Below are 21,090 nucleotides of genomic sequence, written 5' to 3' on the forward strand. Positions count from 1 at the left end.
AGCAGAGATAAGATGGACAGATTTGCTGGAGAGGGATATCAGTAGTCAAGTGTGCTCATTTGTCATATGTACTGGATATGAACCAGAACAATACAATGTTTACTTGCTGTAGTTTTACAGGCATGTTGCTTGCAACAATAACAGCAATAAATGTACATTAAATTATCAGTTATTTTAAGTAAAATATCTTTAATCGGACGTTACTGGACTGAACGTTACTCCCTTTACCATGTATCTGCACTGTGGATGGCTCGATTGTGATTATGTATTGTCTTTCCACTGACTGGTTAGTACACAACAAAAGCTTTTCACTGTACCTCAGCACACGTGACAATAAACAAAACTTCAAACTAAATTGGACCATGATAGTGTAAAAGGCAAAGGACATAGCGCAACTGTAGTAGCGCAAAGAACGAAGTGACACAGTTAAGTTGAGGTAGAATTGTGGCTGGGGTTGTGCAGCATTATTCAAGTACCAGATGATTGACGGGAAGAAGCTGTGCTTGAACCTGGAGGTAGTGGTTCTCAAGTTCCTGTACATTCTTCCTGATAGAAGCAGTGAGAAAAAAGCATGGCCATAATGCCCCTACAACACACCATCCAACAGGGCTGCCACTGAAGGGATCAGCAGCTGGCAGGAAATTGCACCCGCCCTCTCTAAATCCATTCATCTGAGCACAGGGACAGACACATACCTTTGTCTGTGAGGGGAGACATGCAGGTACAGTCTAACAACGGGTACAGATGTTGATGTAGATAAATTCTGTAACTAGAAATACAAACAATGTGTAGTGGCCATTTGGCTTGTTTTGTGTGTCATTAATTATGGCATGTGTCTTTAAATTTTAGACTGCCCGTTATTATGTGGGTGGGATTCATGACGTATTCTAGGGCGTGTTTGGAGCTATGTTTCTTGCGCAGAAGCTTTGTTTTTGGTTTAGTTTTCTAACCTTTAAAGGAGTTTTCTAACCTTTAAAGCGATATGCTGGAGTTCGATGAAGATTAAAGTGTACGTTGGAGTGTAAGGTTGGATGTACCTTACTGTTTTTCATCAACAATAACCAATCTATTAATCAAAAGACTGTTATGAAGATTTATCTGTGAAGAAGCTCTGAAGGTCTCTGATGGAGAGATCACATGCATATTGATCTGTTTTTGGTTTAGTGAGGAGATGCTGGGTGGACTCACTGTGGTGGATGTTAATATGTGTTTATTGTTGTTTTATTGTATTATATTATATGTATGACTGCTGCAATTTCGTTCAGACTTCAGTCTGAATGACAATAAAAGGCTATCTATCTATCTATCTATCTATCTATCTATTACGACATTCTCCTTAATCATGTAGTCCACTTAGTGACTAGAGGGAGTAATCTCGCGGCCGATATAAATACAGAGAGAGGGAGAGATACTGATATAGGAACTGTTAAACAGAAGACCCATGGCGGTATGAACATATACTTTTCTAACTTCTGGTAACCCTTGCATGTGATCTTTCAGCAGATCTGAGCGTCTTTGGTTGGCACAGTGGTGCAGTAAATAGTGCTGCTGCTTTGCAGCTCCTGCAACACATTTGATTTTGAACTTCAGTTCTGTCTGGGTGGAGTTTGCATGTTCTCATGCCTTTAACTACATGTGATTTTTTTTCTATTAAAAATGTCAAATTGTGGAGTTCAGAGGCAAATAAATAAATGATGGGTCTTTGTCCTAAACATTATGAAGGGCACTGTATGTTCCTAATCCCACCCATGTAATTTGAGCACCTGTTTTTAGTGATAACAATTCCGGTTATCAAATTGTCCGAAGGACATGATAATATAGAATTTCTGCCTATCTTGTCTGCACACCTCTTTGAAAGCTGCATAATTAGTCTGACTTTCTCTTGCCTTCCCTGTTCCTGCAAATGTTTCTCCTTTTGTTTATCCAATTCTCTCTTGAAAGATACTATTGAATGGCTGTCCACCACCCTAAGTCTTTTTTTGTAGGGACTCAAAAAAAAGAATTCTCATCTTCCCTTTGATTCTTTTGTTTAAAACTGGTTACACGCCCACAGTCAGTGGAAACTTTTATTCCTGGTGTTCTTCATAACTTCAAACCTTCAGAACTATTAAATCTCTTCGATGTGCCAGTAGAGTTTGTTATCTGTATTTGAAAAGCCAAAGACTGCAGATGCTCGTTACCTGTATTGTTTACTCTAAACATTGGCAACAGCAGGGTCCTGCCAGGCCATCTGATAAGCTCTAAACTTAGGAATGCAGGTTATTCAAATATCACTGTACCTTAATTGGTACACGTGACATTAAAAGACCTTTGAAGCCTTTGATTACAAAATGAACTTCTTTTGGTTACTTCCATTTGGAACTTCCATTTGCCGGACCAATTTGACAACTGAAAATATGTAGCATAAATATGAATGGGGATTATTTACCATGAAGCATTGAATCAAGTGGGCTGCAACTGGTTTCTCCACCTCTTATTACGCCCATGTAGATGATTTTAAATCCAGATTTGAGGATGTAGTTGAGGCAGGTACTAGGTTTAGGCATATTATTGTCATGTGTGCCAAGGTACAGCAAAACACTTTGTTTTGAATGCTATCCAAACAGATCAGATAAACCATACACAAATACAATAAAGTCAAACTCAGATTTAATAGGCAGAGCAAGGGGGAAAGATATGGAGTGCAGAATATAGTTCTCAACATTGTGGTGCATGAGTTCCATAGACGAAGACCATTGTCCGCAATGGGGTAGAGGTGAATCGGACAACTTATGGAAGTGTGCACCACCAGCTCTTCCTCAGTCTGGTCATTCAAATTTTCAAGCTTCTGTACTGTCTGCTGGATGGGATCAGGGAGAAGAAGGAATGAACGGGGTAGGACAAGTCTTTGATTACATTGGCTACTCTTCTGAGGTAGCACAAAATGTAGATGGAGTCAATGTTGGAAAGTCTGATCTGTGTTTTAAAAGGGGCCACATCCACAAATCTCTTCAATTTCTTGAGGTATTGGGCAGAGTTTTTCCCAAACTGAGCTGTGATGCAGCCCAACAGTATGCTTTCTATGGTGCATATGTACTTGTTTGTAAGACTCATTGGAGACATGCCAAACTTCCTCGATCTCTTCAGGAAGTAGAGGCAAGTTGTTTGTCATATCAATGTGGTTGGTCCACAACAGATCATTGGTAATATTAATGCCATGGAACTTAAAGCTCTCAACCATTTCCACTTTGTAACCACTGATACTGATTGGGGCATGTACTCCACCATGCTTTCTGTCAATAATTATTGTTTGTGGTTCTGCACACCACAGAGGTGTCATCTGCCAACTTGTAGATAGAATTACAGCTGAATTAGGCTATACAGTCGTGAGTGTATAGGGAGTATAGGTGACTGAGAATATGCCGCCTCCAACGGGATCGCTGCCTCCAACGGGATGCCAACACTACTCGGATCTTCCCATCTCCACCCCTTTCCGCCCTGCAGATACCGTTCCCTCTGCAACTCACTGGTTAACTCATTCCTTCCCGCCCAAACCATCTTCTCCCCAGGTATCTTCCCCAGCAACTGTAGAAGATGCAACACCTGTCCTTATACCTCCTCCCTCGACTCTGTCCAGGGACCTTGACAGTCATTTCAGGTTAGGAAGAGGTTCACTTGCACCTCCCCCCAACCTCATCCACTGTATCCATTGTTCAAGATGTGGAGCCTTATACATCGGCGAAACCAAATGTAGACTGGGTGATTGTTTCGTTGAACACTTTCGCTCTGTTGCCTGAACCTACCTGATCCGCCGGTTGGTAAACATTTTAGTTCTCCTTCATATTCCCACACTGACCTTTCTGTCCTAGGTCTCCTCCATTGTCAGAGTGAGGCTAAATGCAAATTGGATGAACAGCATCTCATATTTTGCTTGGGCAGCTTACAGCCCAGTGGTATGAGTGTTGATTTCTCTAACTTCAAGTAACCCCAGCATTCCTTCACTCTCTATCCTCCCCCTAAGTTGCACCAGCTTCTCATTTTCACCCAACAAACAGCTAACAATGGCCTTTTCCCTTTATCATCATTACTTTTTTGCATATCTTTCATTCACTGTTCTTTATCTCGCTGTCGTGTTCTTTATGGTTATATGGTTATACCTCTCGTTTCCCTTTCCCTTGACTTCAGTCTGAAGAAGGGCCTCGACCCGAAAAGTAACCCATTCCTTCTCTCAAGAGATGCTGACTGTCCCACTGAGTTACTCCAGCTTTTTGTGTCTATCTTCGGTTTAAACCAGTATCTGCTGTTCCTTTCTACACATCTTTGCGGGGCATTGGTATTGAGAATTATTGAGAAGAGGTGTTGTCACTTACCCTCACTGATTGAGGTCTGTGGGTCAGAAAGTCGAGGATTCAGTGGTACAGGATGAAGCTGACTCCTACTTTCAGAAGTTTGGAGGTGAGTTTGGGTGGGATTATGGTGTTGAAGGCAGAGCTATGATCGATAGATAGGAGTCTAATGTAGGAGTCCTTGTTGGTTAGGTGTTCCAGAGATAGGTTCAGGGTGAGGGTGATGGTGTCTGCTGTGGACTTGTTGCGATGGTAAGCAAACTGCATCGCAAACTGCATCAAGGTTGGATGGGAGGCTGGAGTTAATGTGCGCCATCACCAGTCTCTTAAAGCACTTCATGATGATGGATGTCAGAGCCACTGGACATTAGTCATTAAGGCAAGCTACCTTACCTTTCTTCGGCAACAGGGTGATAGTAATTTTTTGATGCATTTAGGGACCTCAGAATATAGTAGTGAGATTTTAAAGAGGTCTGTGAATACCTCTGCCAGCTGATCCACACAGCTCCAGAGGACACGGCCAAGATCTCCATCAAGACCAGTTGCTTTCCACAGATTCATTCTCAGGAAGGCCAATCTTGCATCTGCCACGGTAACCATTGATACAGGCACTCCCAAGATTGGCACACAGGGTGCTCTGGTCTGAACCTACTACTGTATCTATTTATTTAACAGTGGATTGTCACCTTGTCGTGGTGGAGAAGCTGGTGTGGTCCTGAGATCCCGAGAGCGATGCCGTCTGGAGCTTTGCTCCTGGTAGGGCCACCATGGCGGTAAGGGGGGGAGTCCCTGACAAAGAGTAATCCAAACAAGACCACAATGTGGAACAGACGGAGGATGATGGCTGACTTAGTGTAGTGTCACAACGGCCGGGAAGACGGATGAAGGCTGCAGCAGAAAAGGGTCCCTGGTTGTCCTGGAATCTATGCCACTGTATCCTGACCCAGATCTGTCAAGGCCGTGTGGTGGCTGTCTGTGCACCAGTCTCCCCACGTCATCCATATAGGGAATCCACCCTAATGACCCTATGGAGTGACAGCCGATGATTTAACAGAATAATTATACTTTTGAATGTCTTTTCCAATCTCTTCCTGGGATTCTCTATCCCATTGGAACAACTGAGCTCCTTCACTCATTATTAGTTTCATTCTAGTTAATTTGGAAGAATTCCAATAAATCATAGAAGTAATCTTGCAGATGTATCCTGATAGTTAAAGGATTAGGAATAGTACATTTAGAACATTGTTTTACATTATGAGAGAAGAAGAGGGATTCGCAGTTAGTTAGTTAGTTAGTTTAACACTAATATCTGACAGTTGACCTCAAGTCAGTGGATGGAATGGCCTTCTAGACAGGAAAGTGGGGGTGAGGGGCTTGGAGTAATTTAAGATCATCAGTTTGATGCTGCAAATTATGTTCAGAATATTTCTGAAAATATGATTGAAGATAGTTAGAAAGGCTTCCCATATCTACATTTATTTTGTGATTTGAACACTCATAATGAAAGCTGTTTCTTTCACTTCAAATAACCTTATTTTTAATGGAGTAAAATGACCAAAAGCACGTCAACTATTTAGATCAGCATTTCTTAACCTTTTTTAACCCTTGCGGAACCCTTGAAATGATTTTCATGTCTCAAGGAACCCCTGAGTTGGGGGTTTCCGGGCCCACCTCCATTTTGAGATCGCAATTTTGACTTGCGTCACTACAGGGACCTGTCAGCCGCGCCTGCACAGTTTGAGGAGGATTGCCGGGCCGGATTCGTCATTTTAACATCCAGCGTTGTGTATAGATGAGTGGTACTGTGGGGGATATTACGTTGGGGGAGAGGGACCCAATGGATCCACGCTTGTTCTAGTTCAGGGATGTCAAACTCATTTTAGGTCACGGGCCGGATTGGGCAAAATGCGACTTCATGCGGGCTGGATCAGTCGTGCATGTGTGAACGTACGCGCGCAAGTTCCTACAACTTTCGTTGCCTTCGTTTTTTTCAACCTGCCATCATGTGTCTCAGTTTCTGCTATAACTACAAAGTGTTTCACTTTACAAATTTTGTTTCTTATTAAGAAGATTGCCTAGCAAGCATTACTTTTATGATTGGTATTAATTTACAGTCGTAGGCTTCAAGAAAGTTGTTTCGTAAGGTCTACTTCTCCGCCACCATATTAGCGCTGGCATCCAAGAGGGCCCACCTGGTCAGTGTGGGTTTCTGAGATGATCGGGAGACTGGGAAGGGCCTAGCACAGAGATGCTTTGCGGTTGGCTGAGCTCTTTCCTCCACCATGCTGCTCCACACAGTGTAAAGATAAAGGTATCCACCATGCAGCCCGCGCAACCACACAGATGACTGCCCAGAGGGAGGTCCCTTCGCTACAATGTTGGGCTTTTTTTCTCTCACAACATTGCGAACCCAGCACCCAGTTGTCTGCTCTGCACCGCGCAACCATATAAGGCGCGTAGGGAAAACCCCCTCATTGGGGAAAATCGTCCGGATTGGGTTTGTCTGGCGGTGTTTGACACACGTAACTCTAATTTTCCAACCACCCCTGGCGACTAAATAGGCCTTTGATGTTGATTGACCACTACCTGCTGCTTGATAAACTTTACTCTATTGGTCTTTCTCAAAACAATCTACTGTGGTTTAACTCATACCTTCATAACAGACGCCAATGTGTCACCTTTAATGCTATTAATGGAAGTCAATCCAATTCCTTAATTGTTGAGAAGGGGGTCCCGCAAGGTTCGTCCTTGGGACCACTCCTTTTCTCTATTTTCATAAACGACCTCCCTAATATCTGTTCTGACTGTCAAACACAACTATATGCCGATGATGCAGTGCTATATACATCTAGTACTAACAAGCCTGAAATTGAAAGATCCCTTCAATTAGATCTTACTTCTGTTCAGAAATGGCTATTATTTAACAAATTAATTTAAAATAAAAAATAAATCATGCTGTATGTTATTTGGTACCAGACAAGGCCTTGGTAATTCTGTAGATCTGACTATATCATTTAATGAAGGATCGCCATTAGAACAAGTATTGAACTTCAAATATCTTGGTGTTTTGCTCGACCCAACGCTTTCATTTACGCAGAATAGTGAGACGATTACTAAAAAACTCAGCTGTAATCTAGCTATTCTTTACCGCCATATAAATTGTTTCACCTTTCAGATGAGAAAAAGAATTGTCTCTCAACTACTACTACCAACACTGGATTATGCTGATATTGTCTATCAGAATACATTTGATACATATCTTCAACCCCTTAATATAGTTTATAATAGTCTTTGCAGATTTATTTTACGGTGTCCATATATAACTCACCACTGTTCTATGTACGAAACTCTAAACTGGTTATCCCCCCACGCTCGAAGATGCTACCACTGGCTCCAGTTCATCTTTAAATGCATCCATCTCAATTACCCTTCTTATTTAAAACAAGACCTATTACCATACACACCCTCATATTCACTAAGACATATTCAGCAACCCTTCTTTTTCATTCCAAGAACTAACAAAGAAATTGGGAGACGTGCATTTAAATTCAAAGCTCCTTCTGACTGGAACACTCTGCCTAGTACCATAAGAACTATTAGCTCATTTTGTCTATTTAAAAATACACTTTTACCCTTCCTTATAAAACCATGTACCTGTTTCTAGTATTAGAGTCTTCAAGCTCCTTTATCTAGCTTGCTCTGTGTGTGATCATTTGGCATAACTATTGTATATGCATGGCCATTACACTTATGTATTATTGTATTGCATAGTGTAACAAGGTCTTATATTGTATTATGTCACAATATCATGAAATAATATATCATGTAATAATGTTGATAGTATGTATTAACGTACGATGTATGATAGGTGGTATATGGTATTATGCATTAACATTATGTTGTAACACATAACTATTGTTATTATTGGATATGTAAAGTCAATTAACAATTGTTATAAACTATAACAAGTGGGGATGGAGGGGTTTTGGGATTGGTGTGTGGGTAGGTGGGTCAATGAGAGCCTCTATGTATGTTATGTCTTGTGCTGTATGTTCTATGTTGGACCCCCTCGAAAACGAGATGACTGTCCATCTCAAGGGGTTATCCATGAATAAACTTGTTTCAAAGATAGCTTCTTGCTAGCTACACCCTGACAGTAGACATGTAGTATTTCCTTTGAAAGACCTGGTATTTATACAGATAATCAAGTATCTGACTGCTTGACAACATCCATTGGTCCATGTGAGCGCCACTATCACTGGTCCTCTGCTCTCATTCCCTTTTAAGTATGATAGCTAAACAAAGCAGCAGCGGGGTGAAATAAAAGCCCAAGGGTATTCAGTGTCAATTGCACTTGTACAGCTCCTTCCACAATCCAGGATCAGTGAGAAACAAGAGGAGCCATTAAGCCCATCTCATATTTTGTGTTTATAGAGTAACAAATACCTCACTTCTCTTTCAAGACAGGAAGGTATCTGTAGGTCAGATGAGCAGAAATAGTTCTGGGCTCTGCTGTTGCAATTCTTGATGTGCTTTGATCCTCCTCCTCCCACTTCTGAATGTTAAACTCATGCTCTGTGCTACTTAACCTCCATTCCCTGACTAGGTTTCATGGTAGAAACATTTCTGAGCATAATTTATTTAAGGAGAAGGCAATCCCAATTGAAAATAAGCCCTTCAAAGAAAATTTGATCAGTGGTCTTTGTAAAGCCCCTGTCCCACGATGCGAGTTCACCCAAGAGCTCTCCCGAGTTAAAAAAAAAAAAAATCAAACTCGTGGTAACTACATAGAATGTACGTAGGACCTCGTGGATGTCCCGTAGCGGCTCGTAATGCAAACGGCAGATACTTGAGAAACGCGGTAACTAACGGCAGGTACTCGGGGAAACTCTTGGACATTTTTCACAATCTTGAAAAAACTTCATGAGTTACCGCATTTCCGGAGTACCTGCTGTTAGCATTACGAGCCCCTACGGGACATCCACGAGGTCCTACGAACCCGCTACGTACATACCACGAGTTTGATTTATTTTTTTTAAACTCGGGAGAGCTCTTGGGTGAACTCGCATGGTGGGACAGGGGCTTTAGGATGAAGTTTGCGTGCAAAGGAATCTGGTGACCAGCATGCCAGAGGCTGGCTCCTGGGATTAGAGGGTAAACTAAGAATGAATGGAAACCTGATATTTGTATGCCACCACACTAATACGAAGTGCCTGAAGTTTGGCAGGGAAACATTTTGAACCTTTAAAAAAAGTTAGTAATATTGTCTGTGTAAAAAGCACCTTTTAGGTTCTGTATTTAGAAATTGTATTGGCAGACAGTTTTCATATAGTTGCTACATAAAATAAATTATGCTTGTAATGGATTTTTGGCATCTTTCTGCATGGATAAACCAATGAACCCCACACACTAAGAAACAGAAGGTGAACTATAGTAGTTTGAGCTAATGTAGTGTTGTTTCCAGCTGGAGGTTTTTGTTTCAAGTGACCAGTAATGGAAAATGCAGAGGAGGAGATGTCCAGTGGCACAGGTTCAGATTGAGCCACGATACCCATTGTGATGAATAGCAGACCAACAGAGTTTCTAGTTCAGATTGGCAAATGTAAAGTGAATGGCGACTTCTGGGAGGGAGAAAATTGGGATCATTATTAATAAACAAAGCTGACAGAGCTGCAGTGTCTGTGAATATATCATTTCAAATGATTTTTGTGGAGCTGATGCTAATTATATGGGACAGACTTTTCACTGATTTTTCCCATGACTATTTGCATCCCATACTGTATAAGCCAATGGGAAACCTAATTGAAATACAGTACACGTTTAAAAGTTGGCAGTGGGTTTTGTAGCAAATTTGCTAGGACGCTGGTATTGTTTTAACTGCTGTCAGTTGAAGTTCACAAAGGCCTACTGTCTGTTATCTATAACCCAGCAGACATTATCCCTTCATTTTAATGTAACGTTAGATGCCCTGCTTTTGGACTATTGTCTTAAGCCTTCTGCAGATCAGACACATTCTCTGCCCTTGTGCGGGAAACACTCGCTTTAATGGGTCTATGGCTTTTCTTCTTTTGTTCCCTTCTTTTTCCTTCAGCTGCATTGGAAAATACAGGCTCGAGTTGTGAACTTCGCTGAAGCCATATGCAGATCCCAGGGACGGGATTTGCTCACAGACTCCTCCTAAATAATGCCTGCTTTTACACTGCATTCTCCTTCTGCCTGACACTCCTTCTGCCTGACACATGCACTCACTGTCTGCTATTGATTTATGCATCGAGTGACAATAAATTAATACATGTTATTTTTATTTCCCTGTGTGACCTAATATTTGGATGCTTTCATTTTACAATATGGAAGTCCTGCAGGAGAGATTTTCTAAAAGCCCTGTCCCACTGTACGAGTTCATTCAAGAGCTCTCCCGAGATTAAAAAAAAAATCAAACTCGTGGAAGCACGTAGAATGAACATAGCGGGTACGTCGGAGCTCGGGGACATCTCTTAGCAGCTTGTAACGCTAACGGCAGGTACTCGGGAAACGCGGTAAGCTCGGGAAGACTCGTGAAGATTTTACAACATGTTTACAACATGAAAAATGTCCATGACAGCCCCGAGTACCTGCGAGCGGCCATTACCGTAAATCTCCAAGTTCGAATCAGGGCAAACTCGGGAGAACTCTTGAATTAACTCGTACAGTGGGATAGGCTTTAAGAGGCATTAATTTTGCAGTGATCTGTGGGTGTTATTATTTTCAAATTTGAGAAGTCAGCAACTTTGTGCCTGCTTTGGCCACTGCAAGGCAAAGAGCTGTCAGGGATTCTGATGTTGGGGTTTATATAGTGCCTGCCATGACCTCTGGACATCCTGGAAGTACAAGAGATAATGAACAGACAATCGGATGTGATGCTCTTTGTGGAAATATGAAGTTTGGTCAAGACACCGGAGATCTATTCTTTTGAAATCGTATCATTAGATTTTATTTTTACATCTATCTGTGTGGTCAGACAGCTTCTGAAGAAGGGTCTCGACCCGAAACGTCACCTATTTTCTCCAGAGATGCTGCCTGACCCGCTGAGCTACTCCAGCATTTTGTGTCTATCCTCAGTTTAATATCTCTTATGAAAGACTGCAGCCCCAGACCTGCAAAACTCCCTCAGTGCTGTAGACGGTCAACTTGGATTATGTGCATGTGTTTCTGGAGTAGGATTGGAGCTACTCCAGTCTAACAGAGGATACTTTCCACTGATCTGTTACTATGACAGGATGGGTAAGGAAGTTACATTCTTTTCCCTCATTAGAACCCTCCACTCAGACAATATATCAAGGCCCAAAATACCAGAAAAACGCCTTTCGACATTGCTTTTACCTGTAGCATGTGACGCCGGCATAATGCGTGCAGACCATGCCAAGAGAACCAGATAAAGTCAGAGGGTTGGATTGGTGGAGTGAGTTGGAGTTATGGAGCAATGGGTTGAGGAAGATGGGCATTATCGAGCTGCATCTGTCACATCACTGAACTATGATCCAAATTCTGAGTTCACCACAGGATGTTGACATTTTCAATTTTGTTTAAATATGAAAAAGGAGCTGAACATCCAGCATCAGTGGAAATGGGCCTGGCTCATCTTGGTTTAAAAACAAACAAACCTGTTCACTCATGTCTCTTAAATTTGGAAAGCTGGCATTTACTGTTGTGGTCATGCTTCCCTCAGGGTTAGCCAGTGGAACCAGCCAAGGCATGTAAGGATGGGCAATAAATGGTGGTATATCATCAATTACACATCCTGGGAATTAATTAACAATATATTTTACAATGTTGCATTTGCACCTTATGAAAGGGAACAGATAGCTTCAGGATATTTCGCACATTCATTGATATTGAGATCAGTTTGCCATTAATGCGCCATTTCGCTCTAACGTTATGATTTGAAAAACCAACAATGAAAGTATTATGAACCTCCAGGTGTGGCAAATTGCAATTACAAATGTGAACATTGGATTGCATTTGTATTAGCTTGAAGGCAAAAGACACATCTTGCTGGTTTTGCAGTTTGCCAAGATACCAAATGTCCTTTAAGAGGCATTTAAACATCAACGGGCAGGGAAGCCTGTAGACTATATAGAGTGATGTAGACGTGTAGGCAGATGTGCAATTTAAATTGACATTATGGTCAGTTCAGGCATCGAGTGCCAAAGGGCCTGTTTATGTGCCGTACTGTTCTATGTCTTCTCAAACTGTCGTGTACTTTGCTGGCCGTGCTACTTTGACCATTGTGGTAACACGGATGCTACCAGATGGACCTCCCGCTAACTTGTCTTGTTTCACACAGCGTGTGCAGCAGGTGACTAACTTGCCATCATCGTCCGGTCGTTAATCTTTGATTCTCTTCTTCAGGTACCCCATGTTGATTCGCGAGCTGTGCACCTGGCTTCCCTTTTTGTGCGGGGCCTCTCCGTGCTCATTGCAGCTAATAGTGCTTGTGGGTTCCCATTTAAAATGGTCGGCCTGATGCCATGGGAGGTGTTTGACGGGAAGCTTTTCCACGCAAAGTACCTGCAGTCTCACAATGGATGTACAATGGAGGACCTCTTGGAAAAAAATGTACGTATACAGATGGAGTGTTCATGCTTGAGGTGGTTCTCTACTAATGATGGTGGTTTACAGTAGGTCATTTTGAAAAGCAAATACCATCTGGTAACAAATACAAAGAACAGCTATCAAAAACAAGGCAAAATTAATTATTAATCGTTTCGGTCCAAAGTCAGCTTGTGTGTACATATTTGAATGCATGTACTTCATTTGTGTGTTCTTTGGAACAAATGGAATTTAAAAACAAACTGGAAATCATTGCAGAATATATGACAGGAAGGGGGTATTCAATTCAATGTGCTAGTACCAGTCAACAAAAAACCATTTGATTATTTTACTCTTGTTGCTTAACATGCAGCGTCTTCACTAAAGTCACACTACAAACTATTGTGCATTGCCCTGTTTTATCTTTCCAACTTCCAATCTGCTGGTCCCATCAGGTAAGGTTCAACGGACACTTCTTCACCAGATACTCATTATTTATCTGTCAGCGTTAACTGTTTTTGTCAGCAGCCTATTTGATCATGCGGGACATCCTATCTTGTTCTGGCATGACATCAACTGTTCTGAGATTGACCACCCCACCTCTACAATCATCCCCAAAGCTTTACCACCTCACTTTATTTTCTCATGTTTCATGTATTTTGTGTTTTTTGTGACTTGCCAAATTAATTTCCCTCCTGAGATAAATAAAGTTCTATTGTATCGTATTGTAACACGTGCATAACCATTAACAGGGTCACTAGATAGCATTTGGTAGAGAGATTGTTTGTTTTTTCGTTGTGCCCTAAGAATGGAGATCCCGATGCCAGCTGAATCACCCAGCCCTCGTGTCGCGTGTCGCCTGGGGTTGCCAGTTTAATTTGGCAATCGGACGTTTCTTTTTACCCATCATTAATTCCCAGCTGTCTTGCCTTCCAACTCCATTCTTCTTATTTCTGAAACAATCAATTTACTTAATCATAAGTTCACCTCTATTTTTACTGTGGTTCTTCTTATTAAATCTGATGATCCCTCCTTATCCTGGTCATTCTCTTATTAATTCCTTTATCTTAGCCTCTTTCAGTCCAAGAGAAGTAAACGGACATTCGGGTGAAGTCTGGTTTCTCCCCATTCATTTGCAGATGCAAATTTCAATTGATCTTCTAACCACTATTTCATGATCATTCTGAAATGCAGCAATCATGCCATGATTTCTTCTCCATCATAAACCACAACCTTGAACTTTCCCCTTCCACTTTTTCCATTGTTTCCTTCAACAAGACAAGAAAGTAATTGGACTACTCTGCTGTTTCCCACCATTCCAATTGCCCGCAGAGTCAATTGTAAATGGAACTATTCCAGAATGCCAACTTGGTCGGTGTGGACAAGGTGGCCAAAGGGCCTGTTTCCATGGTGTGTAGCTCCATGAATTTATGTAATCCAAGGGTTACACTGCTCTAGCCCAGATTTTGCATTTTTTCCCAGGTTTCTTTGATCATGTCCTCTCAGACCACACTTTGTCCAAGAGATACACATCCAAATAAAGTTAACAGGGAATAATATATGATGCTATGAGAAAGATAGGCCTGGATTTTAGAGGAAGCCATTTCGAGAATGATACAGAAGGCAGTATTACAGTAATTTGTAAGGGCAGAGGGATCACAATTTATTTTTGAGCAGCAGGATGAAAACAGTTACTCATCTTCATTGACATTGCTCATCTTTATCATAACGTGAGATTAGAATTGCTTGCCTCGTTTCCATTATTAGTACGATTGAAATACAATGGAATTGTGACCCATGATAAATGGCCACTTCTTGACACCTTAAATTCAGTTCCAATATTATCCTTCTCCATTGCCTCTCCTGTGTTGTCTAGCTGCATAAAGGACATGCAGTGGGTGTTCAATATGATCATATTGAATGATGGAGCAGGCTCAAGGGACCTTATACCCTCCTCCTTCTCTTGCCACTTGTCCTTTCCACTGGTAAATAAAGAATATGGACTCCATATCTTTAGCCATAAGGAGAGGTTGGACAAAAATGGGTTGTTTTCTATGGGGCATTGGAAACTGAGGGAAAATCTCATAGATGTTTATAAAATTATGACATATATAAACAGAGTAAATGGTAAAGGGTAACTGCCGTGAGGGACGTGAGGGAGAACAAAGGGGGGCCTGGTGTGGAGGAGGGGGGGACACTCTAGTTTTAGAATCCTCTGCCAAGGGGATAAGCCTACGTTTGTTTGTTTGTTTGTTTGTTCGTTCGTTCCGGTTAAGGCACTGCACGCGGCAGCCAGCCAACAGTCGCTTGTCTTTTTCTTTTTTTTCACTTTTAATTTCATTTTAATTTCTTTTTTTGTGTATCTTGTGTGTTGTGACCGTTGGCAGACCAATTTCCCTCTGGGGATGAATAAAGTTCTATCGTATCGTAAATTAGCATCATGCTCAGCGCAGACATCATTAGCCGAAGGGCTGTACTGTTCTTTGTTCTCCTCCGTGACTGTTTGAGGCTGATCTACATCATTTAAAGCTTGGTTGAATTTAACTCAATGAACATTAGGCAACCCATTCAGGATCTAGATTGCCTTCCATCAACTCCAAAGCTTACACTTCTCACTTCTTACTTCAGCTTTCAACTATACCTTTATGACCTCTGGTTTTTACTATATCGATACATTACTGGTCATCCTCCCATATTGACTGCTTGTATGGCAATGTGCCAATTTTAAAGTTGCCACTTTTCACAATCCATTCTTGACTTTCTTTTGGTATACAAAAATGCTGGAGAAACTCAGCGGGTGCAGCAGCATCTATGGAGTGAAGGAAATAGGCAACGTTTCGGTCCGAAACCCTTCTTTTGCTTTGTCTCTAATCTTGTAATCACTCCAAGATTTTGTCTGTTCTCCATTCCTGGGTTTTATTTTTGCATTCTTCATTGTAAACACACTCCCCATTAACATTTGTGCTTCAATGGCTAAGGCACTGGAATACCTTACTAAACCTACCAACCTCCTTACCTTTAAGACACTCTTTATAACTTGCCTCTTTACCTAAACCCTGTTTTAAAATCTCCTTGGTGTCAGATTTTGTTTGAAATTGCTCCTGTGAAACTCCTCAGGCAGTTTTAATATCCTTAAAATACAATGTAAATGCAAGTTTTAGTGATGATACTTTTTGCTGATAAGTTTATTCAATTCTGAGAATATTTCTTTTGTCATTTACTTTTCATTCATTCTTTTATTACTAGGACATCCTGGTTCACGAGTTTCAGAAGATGAAGTTTCTCATCAACACTGTATGTGCAGGAAAGAATAGAATTTTACAGAGCAAACCTCGGCCTCTTGCCCCAGGTCAGTGGTCAGGCTATAATGTAAATGTATCCTTGTTCACTGCCTTCACTATATTGTAGACCACGGAGACGGAATTAAACTCTTGACTGTTAGTTCACATTGCATAAATGATAAGGAATTTGGAGAGTTATGCCCCTGTCCCACTTAGGCGATTTTTTAGGCGACTAAAGGCGACTAGGCTGTCGCCACATGGTCGCCGGGGTGTCGCGTGTATGGTCTCCTCAGTCGCCCAAAGAGTCTAACCTTTTTTCTGGTCCCCGCTAGGTTTTGAAAGGTTGTCATAGATGTGGTCGTAGGTGGACATCCTATGGGTCGCCAAATGTCGGTAGCTTGCCATAGCTTGACGCAGACTAAAACTCTCGTCCTTTTTCCTTGGCCGTGTCCTGTCTCTATTCCCAGACCTCACTTTGGTAAATCTGATTACCTGGCTGAGCTTCTTACTGCATAGAAGCAGAAAGTGAAGCTGGAGGACCTAATACCAAAGGTTGTGGAGTGTTGGTCCACGGAAACATCGCAACTGCTTTGAGTCAGTGGACTGGTTCATATTCAACAACTCAGCTGCTAACCGAGATAATTATGCCACTGCTGCAACAGATTTCAACAGCAAATGTGTAGAGGACTGTGTACCAAAGAAGCCAATGCATATGTTACCCAACCGGAAATGATGGGTAGCTGTCTGTAGCCTTCTAGTTAAATGATCCTGAACGATACAATAATTCTATCTACGATCTTTGCCGAGCCATTAAGGATGCCAATAGGGAATTCCGGACTAAACTGGAGTCTCATGGTAGTGACATGGATACCTGTAGATTGTGGCAAAGCTTGCATGCTATAATGGGCTGCAATTTGAAGGTGGGCAGTATAGCTGGCAACAATGGGTTCATTCCTGATGAATGTAGTGCATTCTACACCTACTTTGAACAAAAGGTCAGTGGAGAATCACTTCCTGCCCTGCCCTGCCAGTCTTACGTGCGCCTGTACTAGCAGTTACTCTAGCAGTCGTGAGATTGTTCGTCCTGTGAATCAATCCATGAAAGCAACTGGTCCGGATGAAGTCTCTGGCTGCGTCTTCAGGACCTGTGTAGGTAGGCTGGCAGAGGTATTTTCAGACATGTTTAACCTCTCACTACTCCAGTCTGGGGTCCCCACCTGCTTAAAAAAAAAACACCATCATCCCACAGCCAAAGGAAAGTAAGGCAGCGTGCTGTGATTATTGCTCTCCAGTGGCTCTGACATCCACCATCACAGATTGCTTTGAGAGACTGTGGTGATGCACATTAACTCCAGCCTCCCAGCCATCCTTGATCGTCTGCAGTTTTGCTAATGGTTGCAACAGGTCCACTGCATTTGCCATTTGCCTTCTCCCTAAACTCATCTCTGGAAAACCTTGACAATGAATACTACACTTAATTCCTATTTATAGATCTGCCTTCAACAACATAATCAGATCCAAACTCGTCTCCAAATTCCTGGACCCCTCTGCCACTGGATCCGTAAATTTCTGACCCATAGACGACACTCGGTGAGAATAGATGACTACACTTCCTCCACAATAATTCTCAACACTGGTGCCCCGTAAGGATGTGTTCTCAGTCCCATACTATGCTCCCTATACACTCACGATAATACAGGCAAATTTGGCTTCAACTCCATGTTTGCAGATGACACCGGTGTGGTGGGCCGAATCACGAACAATGTTGAGACAGAGTACAGTTGTAGAGAGCTTGGTAACCTGATTTCAGGACAATAACCTCTCCCTCAATGTCAGTAAGATGAAGGAGATACTTATTGATTAAGTAAGTATCGTGGAATACATGCCCCAATCTGCTTCAATGGGGCAGAAGTGGAAATGGTCAAGAGCTTCAAATCCTTGGCATTAATTAGTGATGTGTTATGGATCAACCACATTGAAACTTTTCTACTTCCTGAAGAGACTGAGGAGTCTCCAATGACTCTTACAAACTTTTACAGATGCACCACAGAAAGCATACTGTCGTGTTGCATCACAACTTGATTTGGGAACAATTCTGCCTAAGACAGCAAGAAATTGCAGAGAGTTGTGAATGTAGCCTATCACACAGAGCTGATTTCCCACCATTTACTCCACCTACACTTCATGCTATCTAAGAACAGCAGTCAACATAATCAAAGACTTATCCCATCCAGGTCATTCCTCCTTCTTCCTGCTCCCATCTGACAGAAGGTACAGAAGCTTGGAAGTACACTCCACCAGACTCAGAAACAGCTTCTTCCCCTCTGTTATCAGACATCTGAATGGTCCTTCTGGAAGCTCGGGTACTGTCCAATTTAACTCTGTCCCATTGTAGACACTGGGTATTGTCTATGGAATTGATGTGCTACAATGCTGAAACTATATTCTGCACATTGTAACTTCCCCTTTGCTACAACTAGTACACTTGAGTTTGACCAGGTATGGTATATCTGATCCGTTTAGATAGCATGCAAACCAAAGCATTTCACCATACACACAACACTAATAAACCTAAACCTGTTATTTGTATGAGGTGCATTGGCTTGAGTGTAATTCACTCCAGTAGGATTGTGCAATCTATTATGTTCTACCTAAGTGGGAAAACCCTCTCTCAGTTATGCACTGAAACATATGCTCATCCATAATGGAGCCGTAAGATTCAGATTCAATCCCTGGTTTAAACTGAATGCTAATCTTGGCCAACAAAATAGCTTATGAATTTCACCAAGAGCTTATTACAAGTGAGAAGAAAATTATCCAAAATCCCTGCTAGTGGTCTCTGTCCAATGACTTCTGTTGGAAACTAATGGAGCACAAATGGGATTCAGCTTGTCTGTGATCTCCTCAGCATTGATACGTTGCTGATACTTACTATCATCACCCACGTTTGAGTAAAGTAACAGCAGGTGCTTGGCACCAGATTCACCAGCTGCTGTCATTGCCTTTAAGGGAGAAAAAAAGTCACCAAAAGTAAGATGAAACCCTATGAAACATTCATTGAATATTCTACATTGTTCTCATGTGAAAATATTGAGAGCGGCCATTTAGTAGAATTCATTTGCCATTGTATTGTCATCGAGCAATCTGTAACAGTAAGATGGTTCTTTTATATGTTCTATAGTCAGAGACAGGCCTGACCCCCACGGTGGAGGCAGCCATCACAATTTCCAGCGTGCACAGCCTACTCATCACCCAAGGTATCAGGGACGATATCCACAGCCTGGTTGGACCAACTCGGCTCAAGCAGGTATGTTACAGATTGTTTATATCAACAAATATTACTTCACAATCTAATAATAACCAAAAGAACAACAAAAATATTCCCAATATCACTGGGTGTTTGTTTTTTATTCATTCCCTGAATGTGAGCATTGTTAACGATACAGTTTTTATTGTGTATTATAATTGTCATTGAGAAAGTGCTTTGACTGCTGCAGTCTTAGCATTGTGGCTCCCTTGGTGGTGTTTCAGGAATTTGACTGCTCTGATGAAGGAATATTGCTACATTTCGACTTTGGAATGTGATGTTCTCCTGTACTTGATGATCTTGATCTTCGTGCTGGTGGAGGTTGAGAGTATTAGATATTGTCAAACCAATATTACGTTCCCAACACTTTAACACTTTAAGTCCAACAGTTGACCAGTATCATTGAGTTAAGGAGAGATGGAAACATCTTTTGGGTCCTGGTATGATCATCATTTTAGAATGGTTAAACATTTATTTCCCAGTCTCAAATTGTAGACAACTGCTCAGTCAAGCATTAGAAGGTCATACGGAAAATACAATGCATTTTGTATCAAGGTCCTCAAAGTTCATAAGTGATAGGAGCAGAATTAGTCTGCCATTCAATCATGGCTGATCCATCTCTCCCTTCCCAATCAGAGTCAGTCGGTCAGTTTCCAGACGCTGGATGAGTTAAGGTTAGTGTAGCGGCCGATTTTTATATCATTTGAGAAATCAACCTTCTAACCGCTAAATGGATGAGCATGGTTAAGGGGAATGTCTTCGAAACGTATGCAAGCTCACCCACAGAGACCTTCAGAGCTTCTTCACAGATAAGTCTTCAAAACACAAATCTTTTGATTAATAAGCTCTTTATTGTTCATGGAAAACACTCATATACATCCAAACCTCTCCCAACTCGTTACTGCTGGCTTCATCGAACTCCAGCTTGTTGTTTTAAACCTTAAAAAACTCCTTGTGTCTCCGTAACACTTCGCATGATCTCCTTTACACCTCGCATGGGCGAAGCGTAAACCTTCTCCATGATCTCGCCAAACTAATCTCAAAACTAAACTTCTGCGCAAGCTACACAGCCCAAAACATGCCCAAAAATACGTCATAAATCCCAGCCACAATATAACGGGTAGTCTAAAATTTAAAGGCACATGCCATCATCAATGACATGCAAAACAAGCCAAATGGCCACTACATACTGGCCCCTAATTGGTCCGAGTATATAGCGAGGCAATTACTAATAAACATCAAAAAGGTAGCCATGCAGGCTTAACATATATAAAAACACAAAAGATCAGGGAATTAAACCCCGGTGGCTCCTCGTCGGGAAATTGAACCGCATGACATGCGGGGATACTAAACACTATACCAACGAGGAAAAAATATCATGCACTATATATATCCGCAATCAGAATTCTTCATCGACTCTTCCATCTTCATTTTCGCCTTCTTCCACAAGCATAACTAGGTTATTAATCTTATTAACACACTGGTTTTAGTTCAAAGTCGTACCCTTAAATTCAGGCATGATACCCAATATATAGTCCAAAACATAATAGTCCAAAGCTTTGATAGCATGAAACGTCTTCCCCCATGTCCGATCTGTTCATGAATGTGT

General features: G+C 41.6%; 1 protein-coding gene across 4 annotated transcripts in view; it reads left to right on the plus strand.

Annotated features, from left to right (window-relative positions):
• Window positions 1-21,090, plus strand: part of fam120b (family with sequence similarity 120B) — a 94,528-nt gene that overhangs the window by 63,703 nt on the left and 9,735 nt on the right. For all 4 annotated transcript variants that reach the window (XM_055639251.1, XM_055639252.1, XM_055639254.1 and 1 more), the window contains 3 exons: window positions 12,714-12,920; window positions 16,140-16,242; window positions 19,356-19,481. In XM_055639251.1, coding sequence (XP_055495226.1) covers window positions 12,714-12,920; window positions 16,140-16,242; window positions 19,356-19,481 — 436 coding nt within the window. The remainder of the gene's footprint in view (window positions 1-12,713; window positions 12,921-16,139; window positions 16,243-19,355; window positions 19,482-21,090) is intronic.

This window comes from Leucoraja erinacea, chromosome 8, assembly GCF_028641065.1.
Source record: "Leucoraja erinacea ecotype New England chromosome 8, Leri_hhj_1, whole genome shotgun sequence".
In the NCBI taxonomy this organism is placed as follows: Eukaryota; Metazoa; Chordata; class Chondrichthyes; order Rajiformes; family Rajidae; genus Leucoraja; species Leucoraja erinaceus.